This window comes from Cajanus cajan, chromosome 3 (genome assembly GCF_000230855.2).
Source record: "Cajanus cajan strain Asha chromosome 3, NIPB_CcT2T_4, whole genome shotgun sequence".
Lineage (NCBI taxonomy): Eukaryota > Viridiplantae > Streptophyta > Magnoliopsida > Fabales > Fabaceae > Cajanus > Cajanus cajan.
Genome location: NC_138519.1, coordinates 7,495,369 through 7,508,973, shown reverse-complemented (window position 1 = coordinate 7,508,973; position 13,605 = coordinate 7,495,369). Strand labels below are relative to the sequence as shown.

At 36.6% G+C, this 13,605-nt stretch overlaps 2 protein-coding genes across 2 annotated transcripts; both read left to right on the top strand.

Moving 5' to 3' along the window:
- The first annotated feature begins 6,173 nt into the window (after positions 1–6,173).
- Positions 6,174–9,010, top strand: LOC109790802 (putative expansin-B2). Its single transcript, XM_020350037.3, has 4 exons — positions 6,174–6,491; positions 6,709–6,821; positions 7,834–8,021; positions 8,548–9,010. Exons 1-4 carry the CDS (start codon positions 6,245–6,247, stop codon positions 8,876–8,878), a joined length of 879 nt encoding a protein of 292 aa, XP_020205626.3. The 5' UTR covers positions 6,174–6,244; the 3' UTR covers positions 8,879–9,010.
- Positions 9,011–11,841: 2,831 nt separating this feature from the next.
- Positions 11,842–12,570, top strand: LOC145956004 (uncharacterized). Its single transcript, XM_083071559.1, has one exon. It carries the CDS (start codon positions 11,842–11,844, stop codon positions 12,568–12,570), a length of 729 nt encoding a protein of 242 aa, XP_082927685.1.
- Positions 12,571–13,605: the final 1,035 nt, after the last annotated feature.

The window sequence follows — 13,605 nt, the reverse complement described above, 5'->3', positions numbered from 1 at the left end:
AGCAATCAATTAGACCTTTATTTTACTATGAAATGCATGTATAAAAGAAAAATGTTGGAGTGCAGAATTTGAAATGAAAAAAATGTTTTTTTGTTTTTCTTTTTGTTTTTGTTTTTTTGTTTTTTAGAGAAACAAATGCATTTGATTCGGGATGATGAAATGAGAATGAATGCAATTATGGAGAATGATAAGAAAAGACGATGGATATGTTGATGAATATACCTAACATGATTACTTAATATAAATAATGCTTATGCGTGAATGTCATGGGAGATTATGAAAATATTGAATGTTATGAGATACATTTTAGACTAAATGCTCAAATGGAATAATGATCTTACTTTGAATTATGCAAGAGAGAACTGTATTCATTTTTTAGAAACAAGTGTCAATGATGATCACAATTGCAATCTTTTAAAGTTGTATGCATGATTTCATAAAAAAAAATTTATGCAAAGATGTAAAATGTATGTCATGAATGAATTATGAAATGTAGATGAATGCATGCATGCATGAATAGTTTTGTGGTGATGAATGTTATATTGAAGATGCGTGAGATATGATAAAAGTCAAAAAAATGTATGATGTGTATTATGAAATGAATAAAATTCTCTTTTTTTTGCGTCATTCGAACGTAAAGGTAGAATATTGCTCCTGTGATACTTAATAAGGACATCCTTAAGTTGAAAACTCTATGGACTACTAACACGTGTTCCTCTCAAAAGGGTGGGACTATAGTTCTAAAACAGGTTCCTAGAGCCAATAACCCTTCTTAGGATATTAGTCACAATAATAGGTAAACTATTAGAGGTGATAATACCCTTGAAAGGATCAAACTCTAAGTGAGGTCTTCATAATAACCAAACAAGATGTTCATCAAGAAGGTTACTACTACTCAACCTCTTACTATCCTAAGTTGCACTCAAGTCCGGGCATAGGACCCCACTCATAAACGTGTGTAAAATTATGCAAGTGAAGTGTGTGAAGGGAGCAACCTTATACTATCCAATCTACAAAACATAGCACATATGATAAAATAAAATAAAATCCTTATATCCTAAAGTTCAAATTACACAACACCTATTTATATAATTCATGCATATAAGACAAACAACAAATAAGGAATATAAAAAAATAAAAGTGAGATAAACATTTTCAAAAATTATTAATTAGTTTAACTAATTATTATAGGCTTGACTCTAAAAAATATCCCCAGTGGAGTCGCCATCTGTAGCAACCTCGGTCGCGACGGGACGGCGAAAAATAAATTGGAAAAGAGGGAGTCGCCACCAATGTTATTTTTTACGGAAAAACATTGGAAAAACCATAAAATAGAAAATAGTCTACGAAAACCAGATTTTTAAGTTCGGGAGTCGATTACGTGTGAGGAAGGTATCAGCACCTCACAACGTTCGTCCTAAGACGATTACCTTTAATTAATTAAACTAATTATTTATAATTTATAAAATATTTATCTCACAAAAATTATCAAATATATTTTATTTAACTAATTTAAATTATGCATTGAAAAAAAGGTTAAAATTATTATTGTTATATAAAAAGGAGGATAATATTTTTTTTATTTTTTGGCTCGACAAGATTTAGTTCTTGCTCCTACGTATCTTCATGTGTAATGAAGAATCAGAGTCACGTAGTTCTTTGTAAAAAATATTTGTATGTTGATATTTTTTAATTAGATTTTATTTTTGTTAAATATAAGATTCTTGAACTGTCTCAGCTCATTCATCTTAAAAATATAAAATTAACTAAGGTGTACACCAAAGTCAATTCAATAAAATTTTAATTATAATTATTGCTAGCGATGTTATGATGTTAAAAATTCTTAGTCGGACATTTTTGTTTTTGGAGGAAAAATTTAAAGATAAGCTGTCACAACTTGTACTTTAAATTCAAAGGTTAAAAAGATGTCACATCTAATTAACCATTCCTCCAATAAAATTTTTAATACAATAATTTCATATATTTATATTAAATATTTTAAAACTATATTATGATATTTAATCAAATTTTGAATTTAAATAAGGACTAAAGATATTACTAATATAAAAATAATAAAATAAAAAAAAGAAAAAGAAATGAGTTTAATATACTCACAATTCTTCGCTACAGAAGTGGGTCTCCTTCTCTGGGTTCCCTCTGGTCCAAGGTGGAGATGTGTGTGGGAAGGGTATCCTTTGAGAAGGCCAAGGGGGGAGAGATGTGTGTGTTGGTGCCTTTGGGAAGGGGAAGGGCGCTATTTATAGACTTTCTGGAGGGACCGGTACGGCCCGTTCTGAATCCGGAACGGCCCGTTCCGGGGCTGCAATTTTACTCACAACGGCCAACTTCGGAACGGGCTGTTCCAATTTCGGAACGGCCCGTTCTGGACTAAAATTTTTAGGTATTTTGGTAGTTTGAGAACGGCCCGTTCTGGACTAAAAAATATAGGTCTTTTTGAAGGTTGGAACGGCCCGTTCCAGTTTGGGAACGGGCCGTTCCAATTTTTGGGAACAGCCCGTTTTGGGCAAGAAATATTAGGCTTTTTGGAAGGCTAGAACGGCCCGTTCCAGTTTTGGAACGGCCCGTTCCGGGCTAGAATTTATAGGTGTTTTTGGAAGGTTGGAACGGCCCGTTCTGAATTCAGAACGGCCCGTTCCGGGCTAGAAATTTTAGGGCTTTTTGAAAGGTTGGAACGGCCCGTTCCAGCTTTTGGAACGGCCCGTTCTGGGATATAAATTTTAAGGCTTTTTGGAAAGTTAGAACGGCCCGTTCCAGATTGGGAACGGCCCGTTCTGGGCTAGAAATTTTATAAAAAATAGTAAATTACCCTCCATAAAAGTATAAACAATGAGGTGTTACATTTGACTTACGTATTTTTGTCTTTTTTATTCTTTTTTGAATATACCTTTTTTCTATTTTTTTTAAACAAAAATTGACATTTCCCGGACGAAATTGGGTTACTACAAATACTTTGTAAATCAGAAAATAGAATTTGAAAATAGCACCCAAAAAAATAGAATTTGAAAATTAATGAAATTTTAGTTTTTCTCTTATAAGATATTTCCTTGTATTTATTTTTATTAAAAAAATTGTAGATTTATTCAACGGGCAGATTGTGGTTAAAGTTAATTTCTCTTATTTTCTTTTATATTAATTTAACCGATCACCATTTGTACAAATCACCCTCTGATGTGTTTAGATAACCATTAATTTTAGAAACAGCTTTTGCGATGTAGTTATTATATATATATATATATATATATATATATATATATATATATATATTTTTTTTTTTTTTTTTTAACGTATGTTTTTATTTTTATTTTTTAAGGGGGTTTGTTACATGAAAAAAATTTACCCTTTAAAAAGTGTGTCATTATGGTACCCTCATAAATTGAAGTATTTTGGTATAGTTTCTTTTGTTATTAATTAAATTACTTGTTTTATATTTATTTGATTTTTCTCTTCATATTTCAACTACTTTCTTATACCATATTAGTTATTTAATAAAAGTGTGGAAATACTATTTTTAAGATCTATGAAACGAAAAAAAATGTTTTTGTAATACTAGTTTAATCCAACAAGAGATGAGAAGTCTAATTTTTATTTTGTTTGTTTACTCGTTTCAAATGTTCATAATATTTCTAATCAAATACTTGACAGTTGACACAAGTGCAAAATTATAACATGACAAAAATTAAATAAAAAATTAATTATTATTAATTTAAAAATTATCCGTTTCAAAATCTATCAAATTTATTTAATGTAAAAAAATGTTAATTTCTCACATTTGATTTATTATTAAGAAACATTATTTTTTTACTATAGCTTTTTTCTCAAGTTTCCTAATTAAAGAATATTCTCACAGGAAAGTGAAAAATTAACTTTTTTAAGTAAAAAATAAAATTTAAATGAGATAAAATATCATATTACCTTTATTTATTTATTTAATATAATAACAATTCTTGATTCTTGAGTAACATTTATGATCAATCTAATATATTTTCATAATTCCTAAAATTTATGATTTTTAGAAATAATAATATTTAGACATAAATTTTTTTGTTGTATATCAACTGAGAAATATTCTCAAATTAAAGTTACTCATCCTGAATTATTAAATAAAATACCAAAATCATTTTTTACAAGTTTATCCAGTTGTTTAAAACTGGGATCGAACTGGCCCGTCGAATCAGTTAGATCAGGAACCGGTGGTTCAGCCGGTCCGAATTTTAAGTTGAATCGGTTATGCAGTCAACCCGTTTTAAACTGGATTGAACCGGTCAATTTTCCGGTTCAACCGGTGAACCGGTGGGTCAAACCGGTTCAACTACTTTTTTTTCTTATTTTTTTTAAAAAATTTTAAGGGACCATAAACCACAAAAATAATAATGAAAATTGAATCTCTTAATGGAAGAACAAAGAGTCTTATTAAATATAACAATGACTACTTGTTCTAATGTATTTATTTATAATATATACAACTTAAATAACTTTTATAGTATATTATTAATTTTAAATTATATATTTAATAATATAATATCTATGTAGATATTACATATATTATTTTGTGATATCAATTACAAACATATTATATATGTACATATTATTTATATTTTTAATTTGTATTAATATACAGTTTAACATGTAATTTTTTATGTATTTTTTTACAAAATAAAAATAAAAATAATTTTAAATAAGATAGAAAAGTTGAAATTTAAAATAACATATGAATTTATTAAAATTTATAAGTATAAAATATGTTTAATATAAATATTTTTTAATAAAAATAAATAAAAATCGAGTCATGTAGTTTAACTAGTGACTCACCGGTTCAACCTTTGACCCACTAACCCAGTACCTTAACCGGATCGATGACCAATCCAGTTTTTAAAACTATGAGTTTATCCTTCCTACAAATAAGATTATTTAATCATCATTACATTTTAAAATATATTTTAAGTTTAACAAATTGATTTATAAGTCTTTGTTTTTAAGATTAGGATAATATTTGTGACATATGTCCTGTCATAGAGTTTTTATATCAGATTATGTTATTAATTTTTATTATTCAATTAGGTACACTGGAATATTTGCAAATCACCAATAAAAATATTCTTTCGGTCAAAATAATTTTTGAAGAAATTTTGAAAAGCTAAACAGATTCTAATATTTGGATTTTGTATAACCAATAAATTAATATTCTATTAATTAATGGTAGCTAAAAACTTGGTTATTTTAAGGAGGAAAGCAACATATATAGAGATATTAACCATTTCAGTCCTTTTGCATTTTGCGTTGAATCGCATACATATCAATAAGGATGCAACACGCAATTTAGTTTTACTACTTTTAGGAAAACAGTATGAAAATATCAAATATCTACGTGAAAGGGATAAAGAGGATATTTCAATATATCTATTTTTAAAAAAATTATTTCGTTATATCAAAATATGTACGCGTAATTACGTTTATTTATTTTATTTTTATAAAAAAAGTTTTCTCATAAATATTATATATGTTCTATTTATAAGGTTAAACTTAAAGTAATTGTTTTTCTTTGTGTAAAACTCAATGTATATTATCTTGTATATATTAATTATTTTTAGACAAAATACTCCTAATAATAAATTATTTAAAGAACATATACTCTAATTAGTTAGAAGATATGAATTGTTAATAGTATAAGGATAATTTTAGAATAAAAAAAATATAAATAAGATAGATTTATTATTATTAATTAACTACATTAATTACTTTTCTTCATCTTAATAAGTTAAGTAATTAGGTCTTATATAGTGTTTTAATTGAAATGTTATTTTCATATATATATATATATATATATATATATATATCTCTTTATTAGAAAATGTGTCCAGTTACATTTTAATATTTTTTGACATATTTTAAAATTAATTAAAGCTAATTAAAAAAAATTACAAGTGTATGAGAATATAACTTTTCATATTCTCATGAAAATGTCGCTTTCTCACTCCTCCAATATGATAATAGAAGTATAGAAAATATCATAAGATAACTTCTCAAAAAAAAAAAAAAAATTCGCATGAATAATTTTTCAAAACTTGTAGCACTCATATTTACATGCGCACTCTTAACTCTTTCAATCTTATGAATAATATGACATTAATTTTTTTTTAAAAAAAAGTATGACGTACATTAATTTAATTTATTAGAAAAGATAATCACCATTGTAGAAATATTTTGGTCTATATAAACGACTAGCATGTGCCGTGGCAGAATGCACCAACAAACACGATTCATCCCAAGCTCTCTGTTGGTATTTGCAAATTCCATCATGCGAGTTCTTAGTTACATGTCTTTTGTTGTAGCATGTTATTCTCTGTTACTAAACCATTGCCATTGTCTCAATCTCGAATTACTTAATGTCTCCAAAATTAAAAACGAGGATGCACAATGGCAAAATGCAGCAGCCACATGGTACGGACCACCAAACGGTGGTGGGACAGATGGCAAGTATTACTTAACATGTTGATATTGAATTAACTGAAGTGTTGATTATGAACATTTTCAGTATTATAATTTATCTCTTTTTTGTAATTTTGATGAATAGTTATCTTGATCTATATTACAATATGACACCATTATTGTTAATTAATTAATTAGTTTTAACCAAAGATACACGTAAGATGAAGCAATATTGGTTAATTTGGTGGTGATGTTGTGTAGGGGGTGCATGTGGATACGGTGCTGCTGTGGAGAATCCTCCACTCTCTAAAATGATATCAGCCGGTGGCCCTTCTCTTTTCAGGGGTGGAAGAGGTTGTGGGGCTTGTTATGAGGTGCATGCAACACGTTCATGCCATTGAAATTCTTACAAATTTAGGTTATATTTGGTAGGTACGAATAGGCATGGCAACGGGACGAGACGGATACGAGTTTCATGATATCCATTTCCGTTCTCACAGTTTAAATCCATTTATGTCCCCGATACTTGATGAGTATGTAATTTTTATCTCATCCCTACATTGGGTATCGGGGTATATCGATAATCATCAAAAATTAATTAATTATTTTTTACAAAAAAAAAATACAATACTTTTAACTTAGCTTTATGTTACATTACAATAATAATTGGATTGTTTGTCTATCTCATATTTAATCAAAAGACTTCTTAGTAATTAAACAACAACAAATGTATTACATCATAATAAAATGATTAAAATCTTACAATTTAAAACTTACATATAATTAGAATCTTACAAATTAAACAATCACAAATATTGACTAATGTCTCAAATAAACAACCACAATTAATGTTGAATTGACATAACAAAATAAATTAAATTTTCTCAAATAAATAATATAATTCATCTTGCAAGTAAAACTGGGGATGGGGATAGGGATGGGGACGAGGACCGAGCACGTAAGTATATACCTATCCCCGATTTAATATTTTGGATTTTACTCGTATTTCTGATCAAATCGGGTATTCTCTGTCAAAGTTGGGATGGGTTGAGATATCACCTATGAGTACGGGTTTATTTGTCATCCTTAAATGCAAAATGATAGCGAAATAGAAAAAAAAAGAAAAAAAAAGGAGAAGAAATACATAAATGAAAATTGAGTAGTGAAATTATTTGATTAAAGAAGAATCGACACTCTTTTCAAATTTCATGAAATTATATAATTTAATAAATCTGATATAGTTTTAAAATAATGATTTCAGCCTAATTGAATTTCAAAAAAGATAGGGAGAGCCCAGTTTGAAATGTAGGAAAGAAGCATTTTGTTTTAATATTAGAGGAAGGTGTCGACGTTCGAACGTTAATGCATTAGTTGTTGAATTTTCAGGTGAAATGCAGAGAAAATGGTGCATGCTCAGGAAATCCAGTGAGGGTAATGATAAGTGATGAATGCCCTGGCTGTAACTTACAATCACTCCATTTCGATCTCAGTGGGACTGCCTTTGGTTCCATGGCAACTCCAAACAATGCAGATAACCTTCGCAACGCTGGACAGATTACTATTCAGTACACAAGGTAGCCCTGTTATCAAATATTTAAGGTTAAATATATTTCTAAGTCTTTATGAAATAATGATTTTTAATTTTTGTAGAAAAATTTATTATTGATTTTTTTAAAATTTAAAATTATTATTTATAATTTTTAATATTATATAATTATTTTTAATTATTTATTTATTCACCACAAAGTTATTTGACCCTATTAGATATTACTTATAATTGTTGATGATATTATGTGAATGTGTGATTTTTCTGAAAATTTTCATAATACTATAAAATTATCATTAAGGATAAAAAGTAATGGTTAAGAGCATACTCGTATTCAAGATAAAAGTAAATAAATTAATTAATATTTCTTTTTTAACGATTATGTTATTCACCTCAAAAAAAAAAAAACGATTATGTTATTAATGTAAAGTAATAATATAAATTTATAAAATCCGTCTTTATTCCTCAACTTTTATTATATAATGACCATATCAGTATTGGTGTTTAAGATAATTTTTGTGAGAGTTTTTCTTATTACCCTTTTGGGCTATCAGGGTTGCATGCTCCTTTGGGAACTCCATAGCCTTTGCCATCGATGGTGGGTCCAACCCATACTATTTTGCTACCGAAATTGAATACGAAAATGGGAATGGTGACCTTGTGGACATTGAGTTGAAGCAAGCAAATTCTAACACGTGGCTTCCAATGTTTCGTTCTCAGGGTTCAAGGTGGGCTTTGAACGTTGGTAAACTGTTGCAAGCACCATTCTCTATTAAGCTCACAGAGGATTATGGCAACAACAGAAACAAGACCATTGTGGCTGACACTGTTATTCCATATGACTGGAAACCTGGCCAAGTTTATCGATCTCTCATTAATTTCTAAAGCATGTTTAATATCAGCGATCGACAAAACTTATAAGCAGAACTATTTGCAGTGTTATAAACATTCATATATACACAGAATATTGTTCACCAACATTTCTTATATGGAATAAAAGAAATATATTTTTTTTAATTACGATCCTTGGATTATTAAGAGTTTAAAACTGTACTATCCGTATTTCGCACCCGGGCTCCGAGCCCAGATTAGCAATACAAGAGGGCAGCCTCGGGCACGTGTTGCGCGACGTCAGCCCGGTACACCTGATTCCGAGGATCTCGCCCCAGGCCAGATCCACCCTTCAACTATATCATATTATATCACGTTACATTATATTATGATATATTTTATCTCAAGCCCAAAGTCCAAGGCAAACCTAGATCACCTCAAGGTACGTGCATTATATATATGAGACCATTATTCAGGCAAACCCTAACTTTGGCATCGGAGTCTCTTTTGCAGGTACTTCCCCCATCTTGGAGCACCAATACATCAAGTAAAGGAGGCTCACCGATCTTACTGGACGGGTCAACTCTACGACCAAATTCCGGTAAGAACATTTGGCGCCCACCGTGGGGCCGATCAAGACAGCTCTTATCGGCCACCTGCATGGTTTCTACTAGAAGCCATATCAGACGAACGACAGACGACGCAAGCCACTCAATCACCATGGACAACAACGCTGCAACCTTAAGGCGGCTGATCGACCAAGTCGAGCAGATGCGACAACAGCACGACGCCGACCTTCAAAATATGCGCACCCAACACGAAAACGACCTTGCAGCGATGCGGACCGCTATTGAAGCAGACCTCGCAGCGTTACGTGCCGAGAATGAGCGCATTCGCGCCCAGCTCCCTCGACACCACTCCGAACAACCTCCGCACGAGAGCGACACTCATCAGGAAAACAAAAATATTCGCGTTCAGCCCCAACGGCGGCACCCTGACCACCCCTCCAACTCTTAACTCGACCCCGGCGGGGCAGCACGAGATAAGGAAGGCCAGGAAGCAGGGTCAACCCCCCTAAACCGACTAGTTGGTACGATCGAGGCTTCGCAGGAGGCGGCGCCAGCAGCTCAGCCCGGAAAAAACACATGCGCAAGGTCAACCGCATACACTCCGCCACCTATGCTTCACGCCAGAACTCGCCAGTGATCACTTTCACCGACGACGACTATGTCGGGGTCAGCCCAAATCAAGACGATCCCATGGTCATAGCGGTGGCATTGGCCAATTGGGAGGTTCGCAAGACCTTGGTCGACCAAGGAAGCTCGGCCAACATCCTATACTGGGCAACATTCCTCAGGCTAGACATCCCCCACTCTCTCATACAACGCCATACCGAACCTCTAGTCGGTTTTGCAGGGAAGAGCATTCACACTCGGGGATATGTAGACCTACTAACGACTTTCGAAGCACCCCCGGTTTCCAGACAGGTCCTGGTTCGATACCTACTCGTGGAAGCCGACACCTCCTATAACGTCATCATCGGCAGGCCAACCCTAAATCAACTCGGGGCGGTGGTGTCCACCCCGCACCTCACCATGAAATTTCCAGGGCACGATGGGAAGATCATCTCCATCAGAGCAAATCAGCAGGTAGCGCGACAATGCTACGCAGAAAGCCTGGAAACCGCCTCACTTGGCGAACAGTGCAAGAGCGATCTTACCGCTCTGGCTCACACCGACCACGAAGAAATCACCGATCTCGACCCGAGATCCGATGCTCATGACGAACGACCCAGCCCCGTCGATGAGCTCGACGACCTTCAAATCGGGAAACTCCACGGACAAACCACAAAGATCAGCAGGCAATTAACCCCGAACTACGACAGCAACTCCAAGCGAAGATCCTCAAGAACGCCGACCTCTTCGCCTGGTCTAGCGCTGACATGCCCGACATAGACGCCGACTTCATCTGCCACATGTTAGCAATACACAAGGAGGCAAAACCAGTCGCCCAGAGAAAGAGGAAGGTCGGCGGCGAAAGGCGGGAAGCCATCATCATCGAAACCAGAAATTGCTCAACGCCGGCTTCATCCGTGAAGTCAGGTACACTACATGGCTGGGAAACGTGGTCCTAGTAAAGAAGAACTCAGGAAAGTGGCGTATGTGCGTCGACTATACCGACCTCAACAAAGCATGCCCCAAGGACTCATATCCCTTGCCGAGCATCGACAGGTTAGTCGACGGAGCCTCCGGACATGCCCTCCTCAGCTTCCTTGACGCTTATTCCAGGTACAACCAGATAATGATGTACCCGCCTGATGAAGTGCACACGTCCTTCATCACCGACCACGCCAACTACTGTTACCGGGTGATGCCCTTCGACCTGAAAAATGCGGGAGCAACTTACCAGTGGCTGATGGACAAGGTATTCCACCACCATATTGGGCGAAACATGGAAGTTTATGTGGACGACATGGTGGTTAAAACCATCTCAGCAACGAACCACGCTGCTGACTTAGCCGAGGTGTTCGCCCAGATCAGGAAGCACAACATGCGTCTCAACCCGGAGAAGTGTGTCTTCGGCGTCCAGGGGGTAAGTTCCTCGGCTTCATGATCACCAGCAGAGGAATCGAGGCCAACCCCGAGAAGTGCAAAGCCATCATACAGATGCAAAGCCCACAAACGGTAAAAGAGGTTCAACGCCTGGCTGGACGGCTAGTCTCGCTATCCCGCTTCATCCCCAAACTCGCGGAGAAGGCGGGGCCAATCTTCACCCTGCTAAAGAAGCCAAAAAACTTCCTATGGACAGATCAGTGCGAAGAAGCTTTCCAAAGCTTCAAAAACTTCCTCACAACTCCGCCAGTCTTACAGAGGCCGGATCACAACACCGACCTCCTTCTCTACTTGGCAGTGGCAGAAAACGCCATCAGCGTCGTCATCGTACAAGAACACCAAAAGATACAGACGTCTATTTACTTCATCAGTTGAGTCCTCCAAGACGCGGAAAGAAGATACCAAATGATCGAGAAGCTGGCGTTGGCACTGGTCACCGCAGCCCGGCGGCTCCGACCCTACTTCCAGAGCCACCAGGTGGTAGTCAAAATCGACTACCCCATCAAACAAATTCTACAAAAACCTGAGCTCGCCGGACGCATGATTGCCTGGTCGATAGAACTGTCCGAGTTCGGCATCCAGTACGAAAGCCGCGAACCCCTGAAGGCCCAATGCTTAGCCGACTTCGTAGCCGAGCTCACGCCAGCTACTACTGAGGAATCCCAGGCATGGACTCTACATGTTGACGGGTCCTTCAACTCTAAAGGTGGGGGTGTAGGCATCATTCTGGAAGGGCCAAACCAAGTCACCCTGGAGCAATCCCTCAAGTTCGGCTTCAAAGTGACCAATAACCAGGCAGAGTACGAGGCGCTCCTCGCCGGACTGAGGTTAGCCCACGATCTCGAAGCTCGAAGGGTGAACTGCAACAGCGACTCGAAGCTCATGGTGGAACAGCTCAGTGGGACATACCAGGCAAAAGACACCCTTCTACAGCGGTACTTCCACACCGCATCCCGACAGATCTTGTCTCTTGACGAATTCTCCATAAAACACGTACCGCGAGAACAAAATGCCAGAGCAGACCGCGAACCATCATCCAGGAAACCTTGCACTCACCCAGCCTGGACGACAAAATCGTCAATGTCAGCGACAATGAAGAACTGGGGTGGATGGCAGACATCTGGAACTACCTGAAAGAGGGGACCCTACCCAAAGATAAAGACGAGGCACGAAGGGTGAGAATGAGATCAGCCAAGTTCATCATCATCGATGACGAATTATTCAAGCGAGGGATTTCCACCCCACTGCTCAAATGCTTAACCATGTCTCAAGCAGCCTACGTCGTCAGAGAAATCCATCAGGGGATATGTGGAATGCATTCCGGAGCACGCTCAATGGCAACCAGGGTACTCCGAGCTGGATACTACTGGCCCACTCTGAAGTCGGATTGCCAAAATTACATCCAAAAATGCAAAGAGTGCCAACAATTCGGCAACGCACACCGACAATCCCCCGAAGCCCTTCACCACATGATGTCAGCGTGGCCTTTCTCCCAGTGGGGAATGGACATTCTCGGGCCATTGTCCATTCCCCCCGCGAAGGGTCAGCTAAAATTCCTCCTAGTGGCAATCGACTATTTCACCAAGTGGATAGAGGCGTGCCCACTCGCCAAAATCACCACTGAGAACGTGCGGAAATTCACCTGGAAGAACATTGTGTGCAGGTTCGGGATCCCCCACACCATCATCACCGACAACGGACGACAGTTCATCGCAGAAGAATTCGAGAACTTCCTCCGAGAGCTCGGAATCAAGCATCTCCCAACCTCAGTGGAACACCCTCAAACCAATGGCTAGGTCGAAGCGGCCAACAAGGTCATCCTCCAAGAGCTTAAAAAACGGCTTGGGAACGCAAAAGGGCAGTGGCCCGACATGCTCCCCAGCATCCTCTGGGCATATCACTGCACCCCCAAGTCAACCACACAAGAAACACCTTACAGGCTAACTTACGGAGCCGACGCAATGATCCCAGTTGAAGTCGGAGAAGCGTCCCACCGATGCCAAGTCTTCAATAGCGAGCAGAACGCACAAGAGTTGGCAGCCGACCTCGACTTGGTGGACGAGCTCAGAGACGAAGCCCAAATCCATGAAGAGGCCTGCAAGCTCAGAGCTTCCCAATGATACAACTCCCGGGTGAGACCCCGCTCCTTCCGAGCGGGCGACTTGGTAT